Here is a 16,654-nt window from a genome sequence, read left to right on the forward strand (position 1 = left end):
TTCACATCTTATACCTTTTGCCTATATATGGAATCGCACGAAGATATAGCAAATACTTACTTAATTTAGTTTATTTCCTTATATATCTCTACGCTTAATATTTTGTTATTAAGTATATTATGTTTAATCTTTCTTTGATGTTAAGCCACCGCAACCTGATGTCTGGCGGAATATTAGCGTAAACGACCCACATATCCAGGAATTGGTGAAAAACATGCCGAATATTGTGCCAGAGTTTTCTGTTATGGATATCATTGATGTGATTCACGCAGAAGCAAAGGTAAACATTTTCTTTTTCTTAAAACATGTGATTATACCAAAGTTTTCTAATCTTAACGTTGTCCTTTGTATTGTTGTTGCACTGTCCAAGATCTCGCGAGTTACGGGAATTAAACAATGATAGGCAGAAAAGGCAGTCTTACATCATTAGATGTAAGACTGCCTACAGTCGAAGATAATTTGGGTTAGTTTTGCTATTTTAACTGGTCATAGCAATTTCTCATCACCCTATTCCCGTTCTAAGGCGGCTGCATGCTTTTCTCTGTAGCCAGAGCGCTTCATAGCCGGGGTGGGAGCCTAAGAATTTGGGATACCCACTACCCATGTCAATAGCAATGGCGAGGTTTTTCACTACGTGTTTGCTCTCTTCCGGTGATGCCAAGTTGAGAAGGATTTCTAACATATCGCGGATGCGCGAATGTAAATGAATGCGAAGTGACGTCACCAGTGGGGGGGAAAGGAATATAAAAGAGGGAAAGGGATCGATCACAAGAGGGATAAGATAACGTTCGAGGTCCCGCGAGAAACAATAAAAATTTTGAGATCTCGTGAGATACGTGCAAAACGTTCTAGATCACGTGTACCAATGAGGAAATAAAGGAACAGCGAGTTGGAGTTATTTCCTCTTCTTTATCGTGGTCTCCTTTGGGAGTATACACAAAGAGATAAATAGGGTGAGAGGACTGATGAGATCTTACAGCAAAACGGGAATATCGTACTTCCTATTTCAGAAACACTGCAGATGTGAAGGCGAATTGAACATGATTTGTGAGTATGGTCTCAGGAAGCTCATTCTGATTGGATCCCGTCGTTTTATCAAGGACGCAGAATCACGATACTCATCTGTTAATAATAAAAGTATTGCAAACATCGCTGTACACGATTCAGATAAAACAAAATTAAGCCCCTGGTTGTGCATTTCGTTACCCAGCAAATACTGTTACATTCTACGTGAATAACATCGCTGTACAGGATTCAGATAAACAAAATTAAGCCCCTGGTTGTGCATTTCGTTACCCAGCAGGTACTCGGCCGAGAAAAACCCTTATCAAATCCTCGACACGCAAAACAGCTTTCATATTGCTGTCCGAACGCCACTTTAAACTTTAAATCGTAACCGACAGTACCAAATGTTGAGGCTCCAAATTCAATCTCCTTAGATTGCAACTGCCAAATTTCTCAAGATTGCCCCCTCAAAATTAACTGCACACTGTGACTGAATATAAAAAAAATGGTTATGCTTTTCTTTTTTCTTAGTATTACTTTTTTACGTATTTCCATATTTCTGCTCTAGTTTGTTTTTACTCTATAATATATATATATATATATATATATATATATACATTACATTTCCGTATTTAATTTGTTAATATTTATACTTGAAGAATTTTTAATATTCCTCTACATTTTTAATCGTTTTTATATTTCTTACATTTTTAAATATTCCTTAGTATTTCGTTAAATATTTCAACTTCTTATCAATCTACTCTTAATTCCTTCTATCTACGTATATTTTTAGGTTTTGATTGTTTTTTCTTTTTTTCTCAATTATTCCTCAAATTTATTTCATTTCTAATCTGTAACTACTTTTTATCTTTATATTATATTTTGTATAATGCTGAATTTTCTCGTCTTCTGATAAAAATCATTTAGCTTTGAAATGTCATCGCCTCAAGAGTTTTTCTATTTTATTTATTGATATGATGTAATAAACTATCTGCACGCCTGGTGTTGCCCGGTCGTACAATAGGCTTAAACAGTATATTTTAATTTATGCATGCTGCGTATATATTATTATTACATCAATCTTCTGTTGATTATTATAGATTACGATTAATAATTTTCCCGATGGACTAATTCACACACAAAAAAAATTCATTAAAAATTAAAACATAATAATGATAATGTCGTTCATCCAATTCCGTCTTTGTGTCTTTACAATATAATGTCAGCTGATATTTTCGTTTGACGATGAATGCTCTGAAAAACTCACTTCTGATTGATGCTTAGTTTTCAAATATGCAAACAAAGAAATGATTTGCGACGATTTTAAATGGTACCTCTTCTTTTATCGTAAATTGAACTCATTAATAAGAAAAAATATGTTATATGGTGAGTAAACCCGAGCTTGAATACATGGTCACTCGATCCCTGGTCGAATGATCTACCACAAAGCTATATCTCCAGATGTCAATAATTCTGTTTTGTCTTTTTTCAAGAAGAAATCATTTCTCCCTTATATGTCTATTTAATTATTAAATCTGAAAACTTAAAGTTTGTCACATTAAAATTGAACCGCCTTTTTTTCTTTTTCCTGCTTCTTCTAATAGCACTTTCCCAGTCATAACAATCATTTCTATTAAAGTCTGACGAATTTACTGGATCGTTGATACGATTCGGTAACTGAAACATGTGTAACTAAGCAGATAAAACGATAATAAAATATATACATTTGCTCTGCAACCGTATTGAGCACTTTCTTGAGGTTTATATATATATATATATATATATATATATATATATATATATATATATATATAGCCAAACTGGTAATTAGGAAAAACCTAAAGAAAGTGGTTATATATATATATATATATATATATATATATATATATATATATATATATATATATATATATATATATATATATATATATAACCACTTTCTTTAGGTTTTATATATATATATATGTATATATATATATATATATATATATATATATTGTTTTATTAATTGTATTTTTATTTACAGATAGATAATGGAATTTTCGGTGTTGTGACAGTTCTAGCACACCCGAGGTTCTTAGTGGATCCACCACAAGTAAGTAATGAAAATATTCCTCTAATTTTTTATGCTTCAAATTCTTTTTGTTTGTGTTTCTAAGTACGCAACACTTTTATTTCCTGCTTATCATTGAATAGTTCATGTAATTGTTTATATAATAGTTCATATACTAGTTCATATAATAGTTTATATAATAGTTCATATAATAGTTTATACAATAGTTTATACAATAGTTTATATAATAGATGCGTAAGATCTCGAGGTAATTTCGAATTATATGTGTTATTCTTTCACAGTGTTCCTTGATTTGTTGTATGGAATTCATTTCATCAAATTTTTGTTCTATAGACTTGCAAACTGATTTCCAATGCATTTTGTATGGTATGTTTTCGTTTCTTAAACATTCTTCAACTTACATAATTTCTGGTCAAAAGTGTTGCCTGATAAATGACAAAGGTCAAAACTGTTCATCCACTCCGTCTTATGAAGGAATATCTCAGAATTTTAGTTCAAAAACTGTCCATTTTTTAATTATATCTTTTCAATTTACTAGTAAAAATAATTCAACGATAAAATTAATTTTATTGTCAGTCATATTGCGAGTTGACTTTTTTGCTTTCTGCAGAGATGCTTTAACGTCTCTTTCATGTATTGAATGTATTATGGAAAAATCAGACACCGCGTTCGACTATAATTTAATTGTTTTTAAAAAAATAATTTTACTATTGTTTACTTGCGTAATTTTTCGTCCGATTTTCCGCTGGATCTTGTCTAATTCAAGTTTTTGCTTCGTTTTTACTTCTATAATACAAATATTGCTGACTAATATTGTCGCAATAAAAACAAGTTTTATTTCCCAAAGGAAAAATATTTTGCCAATGTAATCCTCCATATCAATTACATACAATTCCTTATCAATTATATACAATTACATATCAATTACATAAAGTCTATATCAATTAAATATCAGTTATACACACTTCTAAATCAATTAGATACACTTTTATATTAATTAGATACAATTCCATAACTATTACATACAACTCCATATAAATTACATACAATTCCATATCAGTTACATACAATTCTAAATCAATTATATACATTTCCATATAAATTACATACAATTCTAATTCAATTACGTACAACTCCATATAAATTATATAAAATTCTAAATCAGTTAAATACAATCCTATATCAATTATATACCAGTCTAAATTAATTACATACAACTCTGAATCAGTTACATAGAATTCTAAATCAGTTGCATCCAATTCTATATCAGTTACATACAATTGTACATCAATTATATATAAGTCCATATAAATAACATGCAATTCTATATCAATTACATACAATTCAATATCAATTATATAAAATTCGATATGAATTACATACAATGCTATGTCAATTGCATACAATTTTATATCAATTACATACAATTCTATATCAATTACGTATAACTAAATATGTTACATACATTTCCATATAAATTACATACAATTCTACAAAAATAAAAACAATGCTAAATCAATTACAGGTAATTCCATATAAATTACACGCAATTCAATATCAATAACATACAATTTAAAATCAATTATAAAAAATTCTATATTAATAACAGACAATTCGATATAAATTACATAATGTAAAAAATCAATAACATAGACTTCTATATAAATTACATAGAATTTTATATCAATTACAAACAATTCCATATAAATTACATACAATTATATACCAAGTAAATACTATCCAATACCAATAAATACATTTTTATCAATTACATACAATTCTATATCAATCACATAGAATCTATACCAGTTGCATACAATTCTATATGAATAACATATAATTCAATATAACTACCATACAATTCTAAATCAATGACATACAATTCCATATACATTACATACAATTCTAAATCAATTACGTACAATTCCATATACATTACATACACTCCTGTATAAATTCCATACAATTCTAAATCAATTACATACAAATATAAAAATCATTACATACAATTCTATATTAATTACATACTATTCTAAATCATTTACATCTAATTCTATATCAATTACATACAATTCTATATCACTTATACATAATTCCATATGAATAATACATATTTCTTAATCAATTAGGCATCAAGTCTTTATCAATTACATACAATCCTTAACCAATTACATAGAATTCTATATCAATTACATAACATATGATATAAATTACATACAAATCTATGCAAATTACATAAAATTTCAGTTATTCCATAAAATTCTATATCAATCACATACAATTTATATCAATTACATACAACTTTAAATCCTTTACATACATTTCCATATAAATTACATAAAATTGTATATAAATTGCATAAAATTGTACATAAATTACATACAATGCTAAATCAATTACATAGAATTTCATAAAAATTAGATATAATTTTATATCAAAAACATAGAATTTAAAATCAATTACATACAATTCAATATAATTTACATACAATTTTATATAAATTACATAATATAATAAATAAATTACATAGAATTCCATATTTATTACATACAATTCTATATCAAATTCATAGAATTCTATATCATTTTCAGACAGTTCTCCATTAATTAATACAATTCCAGATAAATTAAATATAAATCTATATCAATTATATACAATTTTATATCAAATACATACAACTCTAAATACAGACAATTCCATATAAATTACATAAAGTTCTATATAAATTACATACAATTCCATATCAATTGCATACAATTCTAAATCAATTACATCCAATTCGATATAAATAACATACAATTCTACACCAATTACATACAATTACATATAAATTACATAAAATTCAATATCAATACATACACTTCCATATAAATTACATACAACTCTAAATCAGTAACATACAATTCCACATAACTTACATACAATTATATATTAATTACATACAGTTCTAAATCAATTACAAACAATTCCACATAAATCACATATAATTCTATATGATTTACATACTATTTAAAATCAATTACATACAATTCTATATCAATTACATACAATTCTAAATCAATTACGTACGATTTCTATATAACTTACGCAAAATTCTATATCAATTAATACAATTATATATTAATTAAATACAATTTTATACCAATTACATACAAGTCTATATCAACCGAATACAATTCCATACAAATCACATACAATTCTTTAATTATTACATACATTTCTAAATCTGTTACATAAAATTATAAATCAATTACATACAATTCTATTTTACCTACACATAATCTTATATCAATTACAGACAATTTTGTATAATTACATACTCTCTGTCAATTACATACACTTTTAAATCAAGTAGGTATAATTCTATATCAATTACACACAATTGTAAATCAATTACATACAACTGTAAATCAATTACATAAAATTCTATATTAATCCCATGCAATTATTAATCATTTACATACAATTCTCTAACTATTACATGCAATTCCATATAAATTACATCCAGTTCATTATCAGTTACATTCAATTTTTAATTAATTTTATACAATTCTATATGAATTACAAAGAATTCCATATCAATTACACACAGTCCTAAATCAATTACATACAATTTTATATGATTTACATACAATTCCTTATACATTAAATAAAAGTTTTTATCATGAACGTAAAATTCTAAATCAATTAAATACGTTTCCATATAAATTACATACAATTATATATTGATTACATACAGTTCTAAATCAATTACATACAGTTCTAAATCAATTATATACCATTTCACATGAATTACATAAAATTCTATATGAATTGCATACAATTTAAAATAAATTACATACAATTCCATATCAATGAAATACAATTCTAAATCAATTACATTAAATTATATATCTATTACATAGACTGCTATATCTATTAGATAAAATTCTTTATCAATTACATAGAATTTTTATATTAATTGAAGACAATTTTATATCAATTACATATAATTCTATATCAAGTACAGACAATTCTATATCAGTTATATAAATTCTACATTAATTACATAAAAATTCAATATAAATTACATACAATTCCATAAACTTACATACAATTTTATATCAATTACATACAATTCTACATAAATTACATGGAATTCCATATAAAGTACATAACCTTCCATAGAAATTCAATAGAATTTTATATAAACTGAATACAATTCTATATCAAGTACGTACAATTATATATTAAGCACATATAATTCAATAAAAATGACATACAATTCCGTATTAATTACATACAATTCTATACAATTTCATACAATTCCATATAAGTTACATACAATTCTATATCAATTACATACAATTCTAAATCAGTTACATACAATTCCATATACATTAGATACAATTCCATATAAATTAAATACAATTCTATATCAATTACATACAATTCCATATAAATTAAATACAATTCTATATCAATTACATACAATTCTATATAAATTACATGCAATTCTCTATTAATTACATACAATTGTAAATCAGTTACATACAGTTCCATATACATTAGATACAATTCCTTATAAATTAAATACAATTCCCTATAAATTAAATACAATTCTATATCAATTACATAAATTCTATATCAATTACATACAATTCTATATCAATAGCCTGCAATTCTCTATCAATTACATACAATTCGTCATCATTTACACACAATGCAATATCAATTACAAACAATTTTTTATGAATTACCTACAATTCTATATAAATAACATTCAATTATATATATATATATATATATATATATAAGCGAAAATGTGTGTGTGTTTGTATATCTCGCAAAAACTTTCCACACAAGCAACAGATTTCCACCAAATTGGTACGATTTTAAAGCTTCAACCTCTGGCCGACAAATATCGAAAAATTGGCTAAAAACATTAATTCCTTCCCCCTCAGCCGGACGCCTTTTTACAGGAGGGTTTACAAAAATCCGTCCATTCATGAAAAAATAACTGTATACACATGCGCCAATGACGTCGTCGATTGAATCCGTTTAAATATTATAAAAGCCGACCTAATTTCACCGACATTTACTTTATTTTTTTAGAGAGCAGCGTCCTTATCTAAAGGTCGCGAGTTCGCATCATGACTTTGGATATTTTTTTTGTTGTTGATTTTTTAACAACTTTAACATCGTCCGCTTCACGTTAACACAAATATCTTGATTTTTTTCGATTATTTAAATAATTCGTTCTTTCTTTTTCCATCACGTACCTTGTTTTTTTTTTCAGATATTCTAAACAAGTTCATCGTTTTTTTTTTATTGGTTTTGAACCTTGCTTTTGTTTAACATCATGTTTTTAAATATTGAAACAGCCCATGGACACCCCTATTTTTTAAATATTGAAACAGCCCATGGACACCCTTATTTTTTTATGGGGAACTGGTTTTCGACCCGACGTCTTGGAGAAACTAAACCAAAACGAAGTTCACTGCGGGATTGATGTTTTACCTAATTTACTTTTAACTTAATTCATCACGTTTTTTTCGCTTTCATCTCAAGGATTCGAGTTCGACCCCTCCCCTCAAACTTTTTTTTTTTAGTTTTTCCAACACCCGGGCACCGCCGGACCGTTCGTTTTTTTTTTTTTTAGAAGTTTTAACATTGTTTGTTTTTATAATATTTAAACAGGGTTATTACTTCACTTTGTAATCATTTTACCCCCCCCCCAACACACGCGCCTCTAAAAACCCGGGCAACGCCGGTACCCGCGCTAGTTAAATATAATTCATTATCAATTACATACACATCTTAATCAATAACACAAAATTCTATACCAATGTCATACAATTTCCATATAAATTGCATTTTATATCAATTTCATACAATTTCATACAAATTGCATACAATTCTATATAAATTACCTACAAGTCTATATCAATTACATACAACTCTTAATCATTTATATACAATTCCGTATACATTAACAAATAATTCTATATTAATTACATACTATTCCCCATGAATTATTTACAATTCTATATTATTTTCATACAATTCTAAATCAATTAATACAATTCTATATAAATTACATATAATTATACATTTATTACATACAGTACCATATCAATTACATATAACTTAATATTAATGTTTTAAAAGTCCATATATATATAGCGTACACTTCTATATCAATTACATACAATTCTATATCAATTACATAAAACTCGTAATCAATTACATAGATTTTCATACAAATTACGTACAATTCTATATTAATTACATACAATTCTATATCAATTACATAGAATTCCATAACAATTACATACAATTCTATATCAATTACATCCTCATCTAAAACAATTACATACAACTGTATATCAATTACATACAAATCTATATAAATTACATACAATCTTTTATCAATTAGCTACACCTCTCTATCTTTTACATATAACTTTAAACCAATTAGATACAATTCCATATAATTTACATACAATTCTTTATAAATAACATAAAATTATTAATAAATTACATACAATTCTAAATCAATTACATACCATTCTGTATCAATTACATATTATTTTATATCAATTACATATTATTCTATATCAATTATATACAATGTCATATAAATTACATACAATTCTTTATTAATTACATACGATTCTTAATCAATTACATAAAAGTATAAATCAATTACATACAATTCTATATAAATTACAAATAACTTTATATCAATTACAGACAATTTTGTATAATTACATATTCTATGTCAATTACATACAATTTTAAATCAAGTTGATAGAATTCTAAATCAATTACGTACAATTTTAAATCAATTCCATAATATTCTTAATCATTTACATACCATTCTCAATGGATTACGTACAATTCTATATCGATTACATACAATTCCATATGAATTACATACAATTCTATATCAATTATATACAATTCAAAATTAATTACATACAATTCCATATAAAATACAAAGAATTTCCTATCAATTACATACAGTTCTAAATTAATTATATACAATTTTTTATCATTTAAGTACAATTCTATGTCAATTTCATACAATTCCATATAAATTAAATAAATTTTATACAATTACATACAATTCTAAATCAATTACAATTTATATCAATTACAATTTTTATCAATTACATACAATTCTAAATCAACTAGGTACAATTTATATCAATTACATACACTTCTAAATCAATTACATACACATCCATATCAATTACATATAAGATCGTTGTATTAAAGGCAATTTTGATGATTTTCTAAGGTTCACTTGTTTTGAAAATCTAAGTTTACATACTCTCTCCTCATTTGATTTTTACTTTTTACTGAAAATGTGTTTGGACTGTTTTTACTTCGTTTCAGGAGGTTATTATTTTCTTTATACTGAAAATGTAATTCATTCTTCTCTTGCCTCATTTTTAATTTTTACTTTTAGTTTTCCCATTCATCTATGTTTAAGAATAGCTTTCCCGCCGACAACGTTTTTACAATTCGACATACTTTCCTTTAAAATCCATTTGGGTCGTTTTCGAGTTTCGCAAGTACTTTTCGTCTGATTTCAGCATTTTTTGCCAACACTACTTTCTGAGCGAAAATGACTATCCGCTAGTTTTTAACCATTGTGATATCTTTGGATTTCTTTTCAGTTATTGCAATCCTGTTTCCTACTCTGATATTGTCAATTCTTTTGGTGGGTTTGTTTATTTAAAGTGTGCATATTACAGCGTGTATCATCATACATCAATTTTGTAATACAGTCTGTTGAGATGTGTGTAATTCCTTGATTTATGATTTTAGTTTAATCCAGTCTGAGTTTATTATGAATATTAGTGTCCTTTTTCCCATGCTTATTATCTTTGTCATGCGGTAAAGTTTTTGGTTTCGACGGTAGTGAGTTTTTTTTTAGTATTATATCCAAAGGTTTCTGCATTGTTCGAAATCAGATCCGCTTGGATCAGTGAATTTTTATTTTGCTGTGATATTTTGTATCCGTCCATTTTAACACTTTCTTCTTTTTTTTACAAGGTGAATCACCACTTATCAAGGCCCAGAAGCCACTCAGGGATAAGGGTTATTGTATGTACAGTAGTTAGTGTGGGGGTTTAATAAAATGTCTACTTAAGGGGCGGTTCATTAGGAGTTTGTTTACGTTGGACTTGAAGACATCCAGGTTGTAGTCAGGTGGGAAGCAAGCAGACGGAACAGAGTTCCACAGGCGTGCAGTTCTAAGAAAGAAGCTTTGTTCATGGAATCTACGTTTTGATTTCGGCACAGATAAAGAGTGGAGAAAGTTTTTGACAGTGCTTTCAGCTAGTCGGGTGTTTTTCGTAAAAAATTTGCGAGGGGGGACTAGAGATTGGAGCTCAGACGAGCACCTGCCATGGAAATAACGATAAATCTTCTTCTTGTTATTATTCTTCTTATTCTTATTCTTCTCCTCCTCATCCTACCTCTTCTTCCTTTTCTCCTTCTTCTTATTATTATTGTTATTATTAGTATGTTTTATTGTTATTGTTATTATTAGTATGTTTTATTATTATTGTATTTATTGTGATTATTATCATTTTTATTATCATTATTACTATTATTATTGTTATTATCATTATTGTTATCATTATTGTTAAGGTCGAGAGGGGATCTTTCACCTTAGTGGGGAACCCTCCTAGAGATAATGTCTCGATAAAACTATCGATGGTGGTGTAACCTTTAATTCACTAACCCCATTTATGGGATAATGTCAAATCAAAATATTGAAAATAACGACGTAAATGAGGCCAGAACATCTTGTGGTGGTCTCACGTCAGATAGGTGTCCCACTGGTAAGCAGGGTGGGTTCTGTCGTCATCATACAACTGTTCGAAATTCTGAGGATGTGGCTGGGTATAGGGGGAGTGAAAATTGCAAGAGAGGGTACCAAGACACAAAGGGAGTTAGAACAGGAAATGTAAGAAAAACATGGACGGATGAGGAAAGAAGAATCCTGTGGGAATGCTTTGTAAGAAGTGGGAGTACCAAATCTGGTGGATATATCCGAAAAATGAAGGAAACATGGGAATCGAGAGGAGGGGGGACCTAGAAGCGTCGCAAGTTTGGTATCCCAGTTAAAACAAATTAAAATTAACAACCTACTTTCAGTGATTGCAAGAGAAGAGATTGAATGGATGGTTAGGAATGAAATGAATAATGAAAGTAAAATTGATGAAATTAGCTTTGATGAAAGAACTGAGAGAGTGGAAATGAATGTAAACGATAATGGGAGGCGGACAACTGAGGAAGTATGGGATCATATGGTTAGGGGAGGTAATGAGAAAGAGTTTGAAGGATCTAAGGCAGATGAGATCATTGACTCTGAGACAATGGAGTCAGTGAAAGGAGCAGATTTATGGAGAAGTGGTGATGAAGTTAGAACTTTGACTTCTGTAGAAAAAGAAGTACTTCAGAAGTTTAGAGAGGTTCTTCTTAGAGACGATATCACAGAGATTCCAAGTATGAAGAGTAGTGATAGGCGGAAGGTGAAAAACGAGGTAAAAATAATTCAAGGAGTAATTCACAACATCATAAGAAAGGACATATCGATTACGGAACTTAACAGGCTTCTATATGCAGCGTCATACGTTATTGCGAATCGTCTTGGCTTATTACAGAAGAAAAAAGGGGAAATGAAGGATAGAAGGCCACACTGGCAGAGGCGGTTTGAAGTATTAAACGGTGGCGGAAAGACATTGGTAGAATCGAAGAAATAAGAAAAGGAGTTAAACTAGGACAGAAAGCTAAGGACGAGCTTGAAAGGAGGTATAGATTGCTGGAAAAGGGAACGATGAATGTTCTAACAATGTTGAAAGAGAAGGTCCATACTGGTGGTATAAAAATTAGGAACTTTGTTGGAAAAGTGTTGCATTTCGGCAGAACAACCATTTCTGGAACAATCAGTCTCAGCTGTATAAAGAATTAAATGGTAGTAAACAGGCGGGAAATAACAACACGACAAATGTAAAAGATGCAAAGAAGTGCTGGAGTGGGATTTGGTCCGTCGAAGGCGTTATAATGAGAAGGCTAGCTGGTTGGGAGAGGTCAGAGAAAGGCTATCAGAAATGTAGCAGATGAAGAACGTTAAGATAACAATCGATGACGTTAAAGCTGGTATACGAAGGATGACAAACTGGAAGGCACCAAGTCCAGATAGAGTGATGGGCTTCTGGTTTAAACAGTTCCTATGCCTTTATGCACCTATAGCTGCTGCTCTGCAAAGGGTTGTAGAGTCGGGAGATGTCCCTGATTGGCTTATGAAGGGGAGAACAACACTGATAAGGAAAGATCTTGCAAAAAGAAACAGATGCCAATAATTATAGACCAATTACATGTCTGTCATTGATGTGGAAACTGTTGACTGGAATATTTGCGGAGAAAATTTATGAACATAATGGTGTTTTTCCTGGCGAACAAAAGGGGTGGCGGAAAGGTTCGAGAGGTACTAAAGAGCAACTACTAATTGATAAAGCAATAATGCAGGATGCGAAGAAGAAGAAGAAGAAGAAGAAGAAGAAGAAAAAGAAGAGAAATCTGAGCGTATCATGGATCGATTACAGAAAGGCTTATGACATGGTTCCTCATTCATAGATACGTGAAATACTATTGATGAGGAAGGTTGCTGAGAATGTGGTAAGGCTTTTGGAGACAAGTATGGCTCAATGGAAAACGGTGCTGACAGCAAGCAGAGAGGAGATGGGGCAGGTTGGCATTAAACGTGGGATATTTCAAGGAGATTCGTTATCGCCACTTCTTTTTGTAATGATAATGATGCCACTGAGCATCCTTTTGAAGAGAAAAAAACTGGGGCATAACTTTGGATCTGGTGACAGGCGCCTCAACCATCTACTGTTTATGGATGATTTGAAAATATTCGGTAGAAATGAAAAGGAAATGAAGAGACTGGTAGAACTTGTGGGGACATACTCAGGAGACATTGGGATGGAGTTTGGGATTAGTAAATGTGTGGTGCTAGTGATGAAAAGAGGAATAAAGGTTCATTCGAATGGAATAGTGCTGCCAAATGGAGAAATCAAGTATTTGGGAGTGCTGGAGGGTGTAGGCATCATGAACAGAGAAATGAAAGAAAAAGTCAGGAAGGAGTATCTTAGAAGAGTGAAACTAATTGCAAAGTCGAAACTGTATGAAGGAAATCTAATGAAAGCAGTAAATGCATGGGCTGTCAGTGTTTTGAGATACAGTGCGGAAATTTTAGAATAGTCTTACAGGGATTTGCATGCCGTGGATATCAAAACAAGAAAATTTTAGCAATGTGTAGTATATTTCACATTCGAAGTAGCGTAGCAAGACTGTATCGAAAGAGGAACGATGGTGAGAGAGGATTGTAAAGTGTAAAAGATTGTGTTAGAATCGAGGAGATGTCGTTAAAGGAGCATGTGGTTAGAAGTGAGGAGTGGATGCTTAAGGTTGTGGCCAATGAAGTGGAGGTATGTGAGACCAAGGCTGATTATGTGAAACGTATGGATAGAGAAAGGGCAGAGGAACTGGCTAGGAAGAAAATGCATGGAAGGTTCTTCCAGGATATAACCGAAGTGGCTGATGAAAGATCATGGCAATGGCTTAGAGATGGGTATCTGGCTAAGAGTACTGAAGCTTTTTTTTGTACAGCACAAGAGCAGGCATTAGGAACACGATTGTTCAAAAAAGTGGTTCTAGGAGAGGAAATTGCTGCAGAATGCCGGATTTGTGGTAAGACCTCAGAGTCAATTGCACACCTTGCAGCAGGGTTTAGTGGACTGGCCCAGAGAGAGAGTACCGCAAAAGACACGATCGCATGGGACTCCGCATATATTGTGAGGTATGTAAGAGGGTTACGGTTAAGTGTGCTGGAAAATAGTTTGAGGAGGTGCCTCATGAAGTGAGAACTAGTGAGGATGGCAAGATAGAGGTAAGGTGGGACAAAAGTGTCATAACGACCAAGCAATTGGAACATAATCGTCAGGATTTGGTCGTCATTGACAAGATCTAAAAAAAACTGGCAGATTGTAGACTTCTCAGTACCCTGGGACAGGAATGTGAGAGAGAAGGAGAATGAGAAGTGGAGCAATTATGCTCCATTGGCCTTGGAGATAAGGCGTATACACGGGGTTAAAACACAAATAATCCCGGTCGTAGTTGGTACACTAGGAGTAGTATCAAGTCGTCTGGAATGACAATTGAAAAAACTACAAATCCCCGATGTTTTAGGCGGCCTTCAAATCTCTGCAATTATAGGTACCACCAACATCCTTAGGAAAACCCTTGATCTTTGAAGCTCCTAGTTTGAAGCCGGGATTAAGGGAAATCCTCTGGAAATTAATCCCATCCTTTTCCAGAGAGACGTTCATAAGCGCAATCAGAATTCTTCATCTTCTTTTTCTTCTTTTTCTTCTTCTTCTTCTTCTTCTTCGTCTTTTTCTTCTTCTTCTTATTATTATTATTATTAATCTTGCTATTGTTATTCTTGTTATTATTATTATTATTATTATTATTATTATTATTATTATTATTATTATTATTTAGATTCAAGAATGTATTATCAACCTCCATTCTACGGATTTTCCATTGAGACCTCGTCTAATGAAATTCGTCTGTAGTGCAATTTCTACACAGTTGGAGTAGATTGACAGAAAGAGCAAATCGACGATGCTTTCCGGTACGCTGCTGATTTTTTTAATATCTGAAATAAACAAAAGATGCAAATATTTGTACATGAAACTTGTTTTCAAATAAATTTTGTACAAAAGAAAGTTTCCGCCTTTTTATTTACTGTTTTTGTTTTTTTCATTCAAATCTTTTAATAATTCTAATGAACTTGCTGTCAGTATAAAAAGTCACAATAAACTTTAAACATAATACTTGTTTCTTAAATACGTAAAGAAGTGTTAATACAACTCCGGCATCAACACTGTTTCTATGATATCTCATAAAAAACAATACACCGTCTGTTTTCAACCTGTCATTTATTTTGAGTCAGTTGGTCTCCTTACATACGAATTAGTTTATTCCCAGAATTAAATCCGTCCCACTAATAAAAATCTACTTATGTAGAAAAAATAATCTAATTAATAGATATCGCTGAACATTGTTTTACTTTCAATTATATTTCTAACTTAAACGCAGTGGCCATAGCTACGTCACTAGGACTTTAACTGAGCCGTACCTAACTGACGGTATTTTACTATGAATCCCGACGCACCATACACTAATAGTTTTTCTCTCATTACGGTACAAACCCCTGCTGGATCTTATGTATATCTAATATATATATATATATATATATATATATATATATGTGTTTGTGTGTGTGTGTGTGTGGCATCCGTCAGTCGAAACGACTATGGATCAGCGCCGTATTAAGATGTTGCCTGTTTGCATCCTTTTGTGTGACTGTAGAGACCAATTCTTGATTTGCATAGTCTGCCACAGCCTTGACATACGAAGGTTGTTATGCAACTTGCCGCTTCGTCCGGCTGTTCCGCCTGTACACTCGCTCTTCTCCTAGCTCTCTTTGCAGCATTTTCAACA

General features: G+C 30.4%; 1 protein-coding gene across 2 annotated transcripts in view; it reads left to right on the forward strand.

The window, feature by feature from the left end:
* LOC145256274 (uncharacterized) overlaps nucleotides 1-15,876 on the forward strand; it is a 117,614-nt gene extending 101,738 nt beyond the window's left edge. The window contains exons 2-4 of one of the 2 annotated variants that reach the window (XM_080114955.1): nucleotides 146-280; nucleotides 3,032-3,100; nucleotides 15,650-15,876. In XM_080114955.1, the coding sequence (XP_079971081.1) occupies nucleotides 146-280; nucleotides 3,032-3,100; nucleotides 15,650-15,748 (303 nt within the window). In that variant the 3' untranslated portion in view covers nucleotides 15,749-15,876. The remainder of the gene's footprint in view (nucleotides 1-145; nucleotides 281-3,031; nucleotides 3,101-15,649) is intronic. The other variant, XM_080114957.1, reaches the window with a different exon arrangement.
* Nucleotides 15,877-16,654: the final 778 nt, after the last annotated feature.

Source organism: Euprymna scolopes, chromosome 32 (assembly GCF_053919585.1).
Source record: "Euprymna scolopes isolate OS-2025 chromosome 32, ASM5391958v1, whole genome shotgun sequence".
NCBI classification, from domain to species: domain Eukaryota; kingdom Metazoa; phylum Mollusca; class Cephalopoda; order Sepiida; family Sepiolidae; genus Euprymna; species Euprymna scolopes.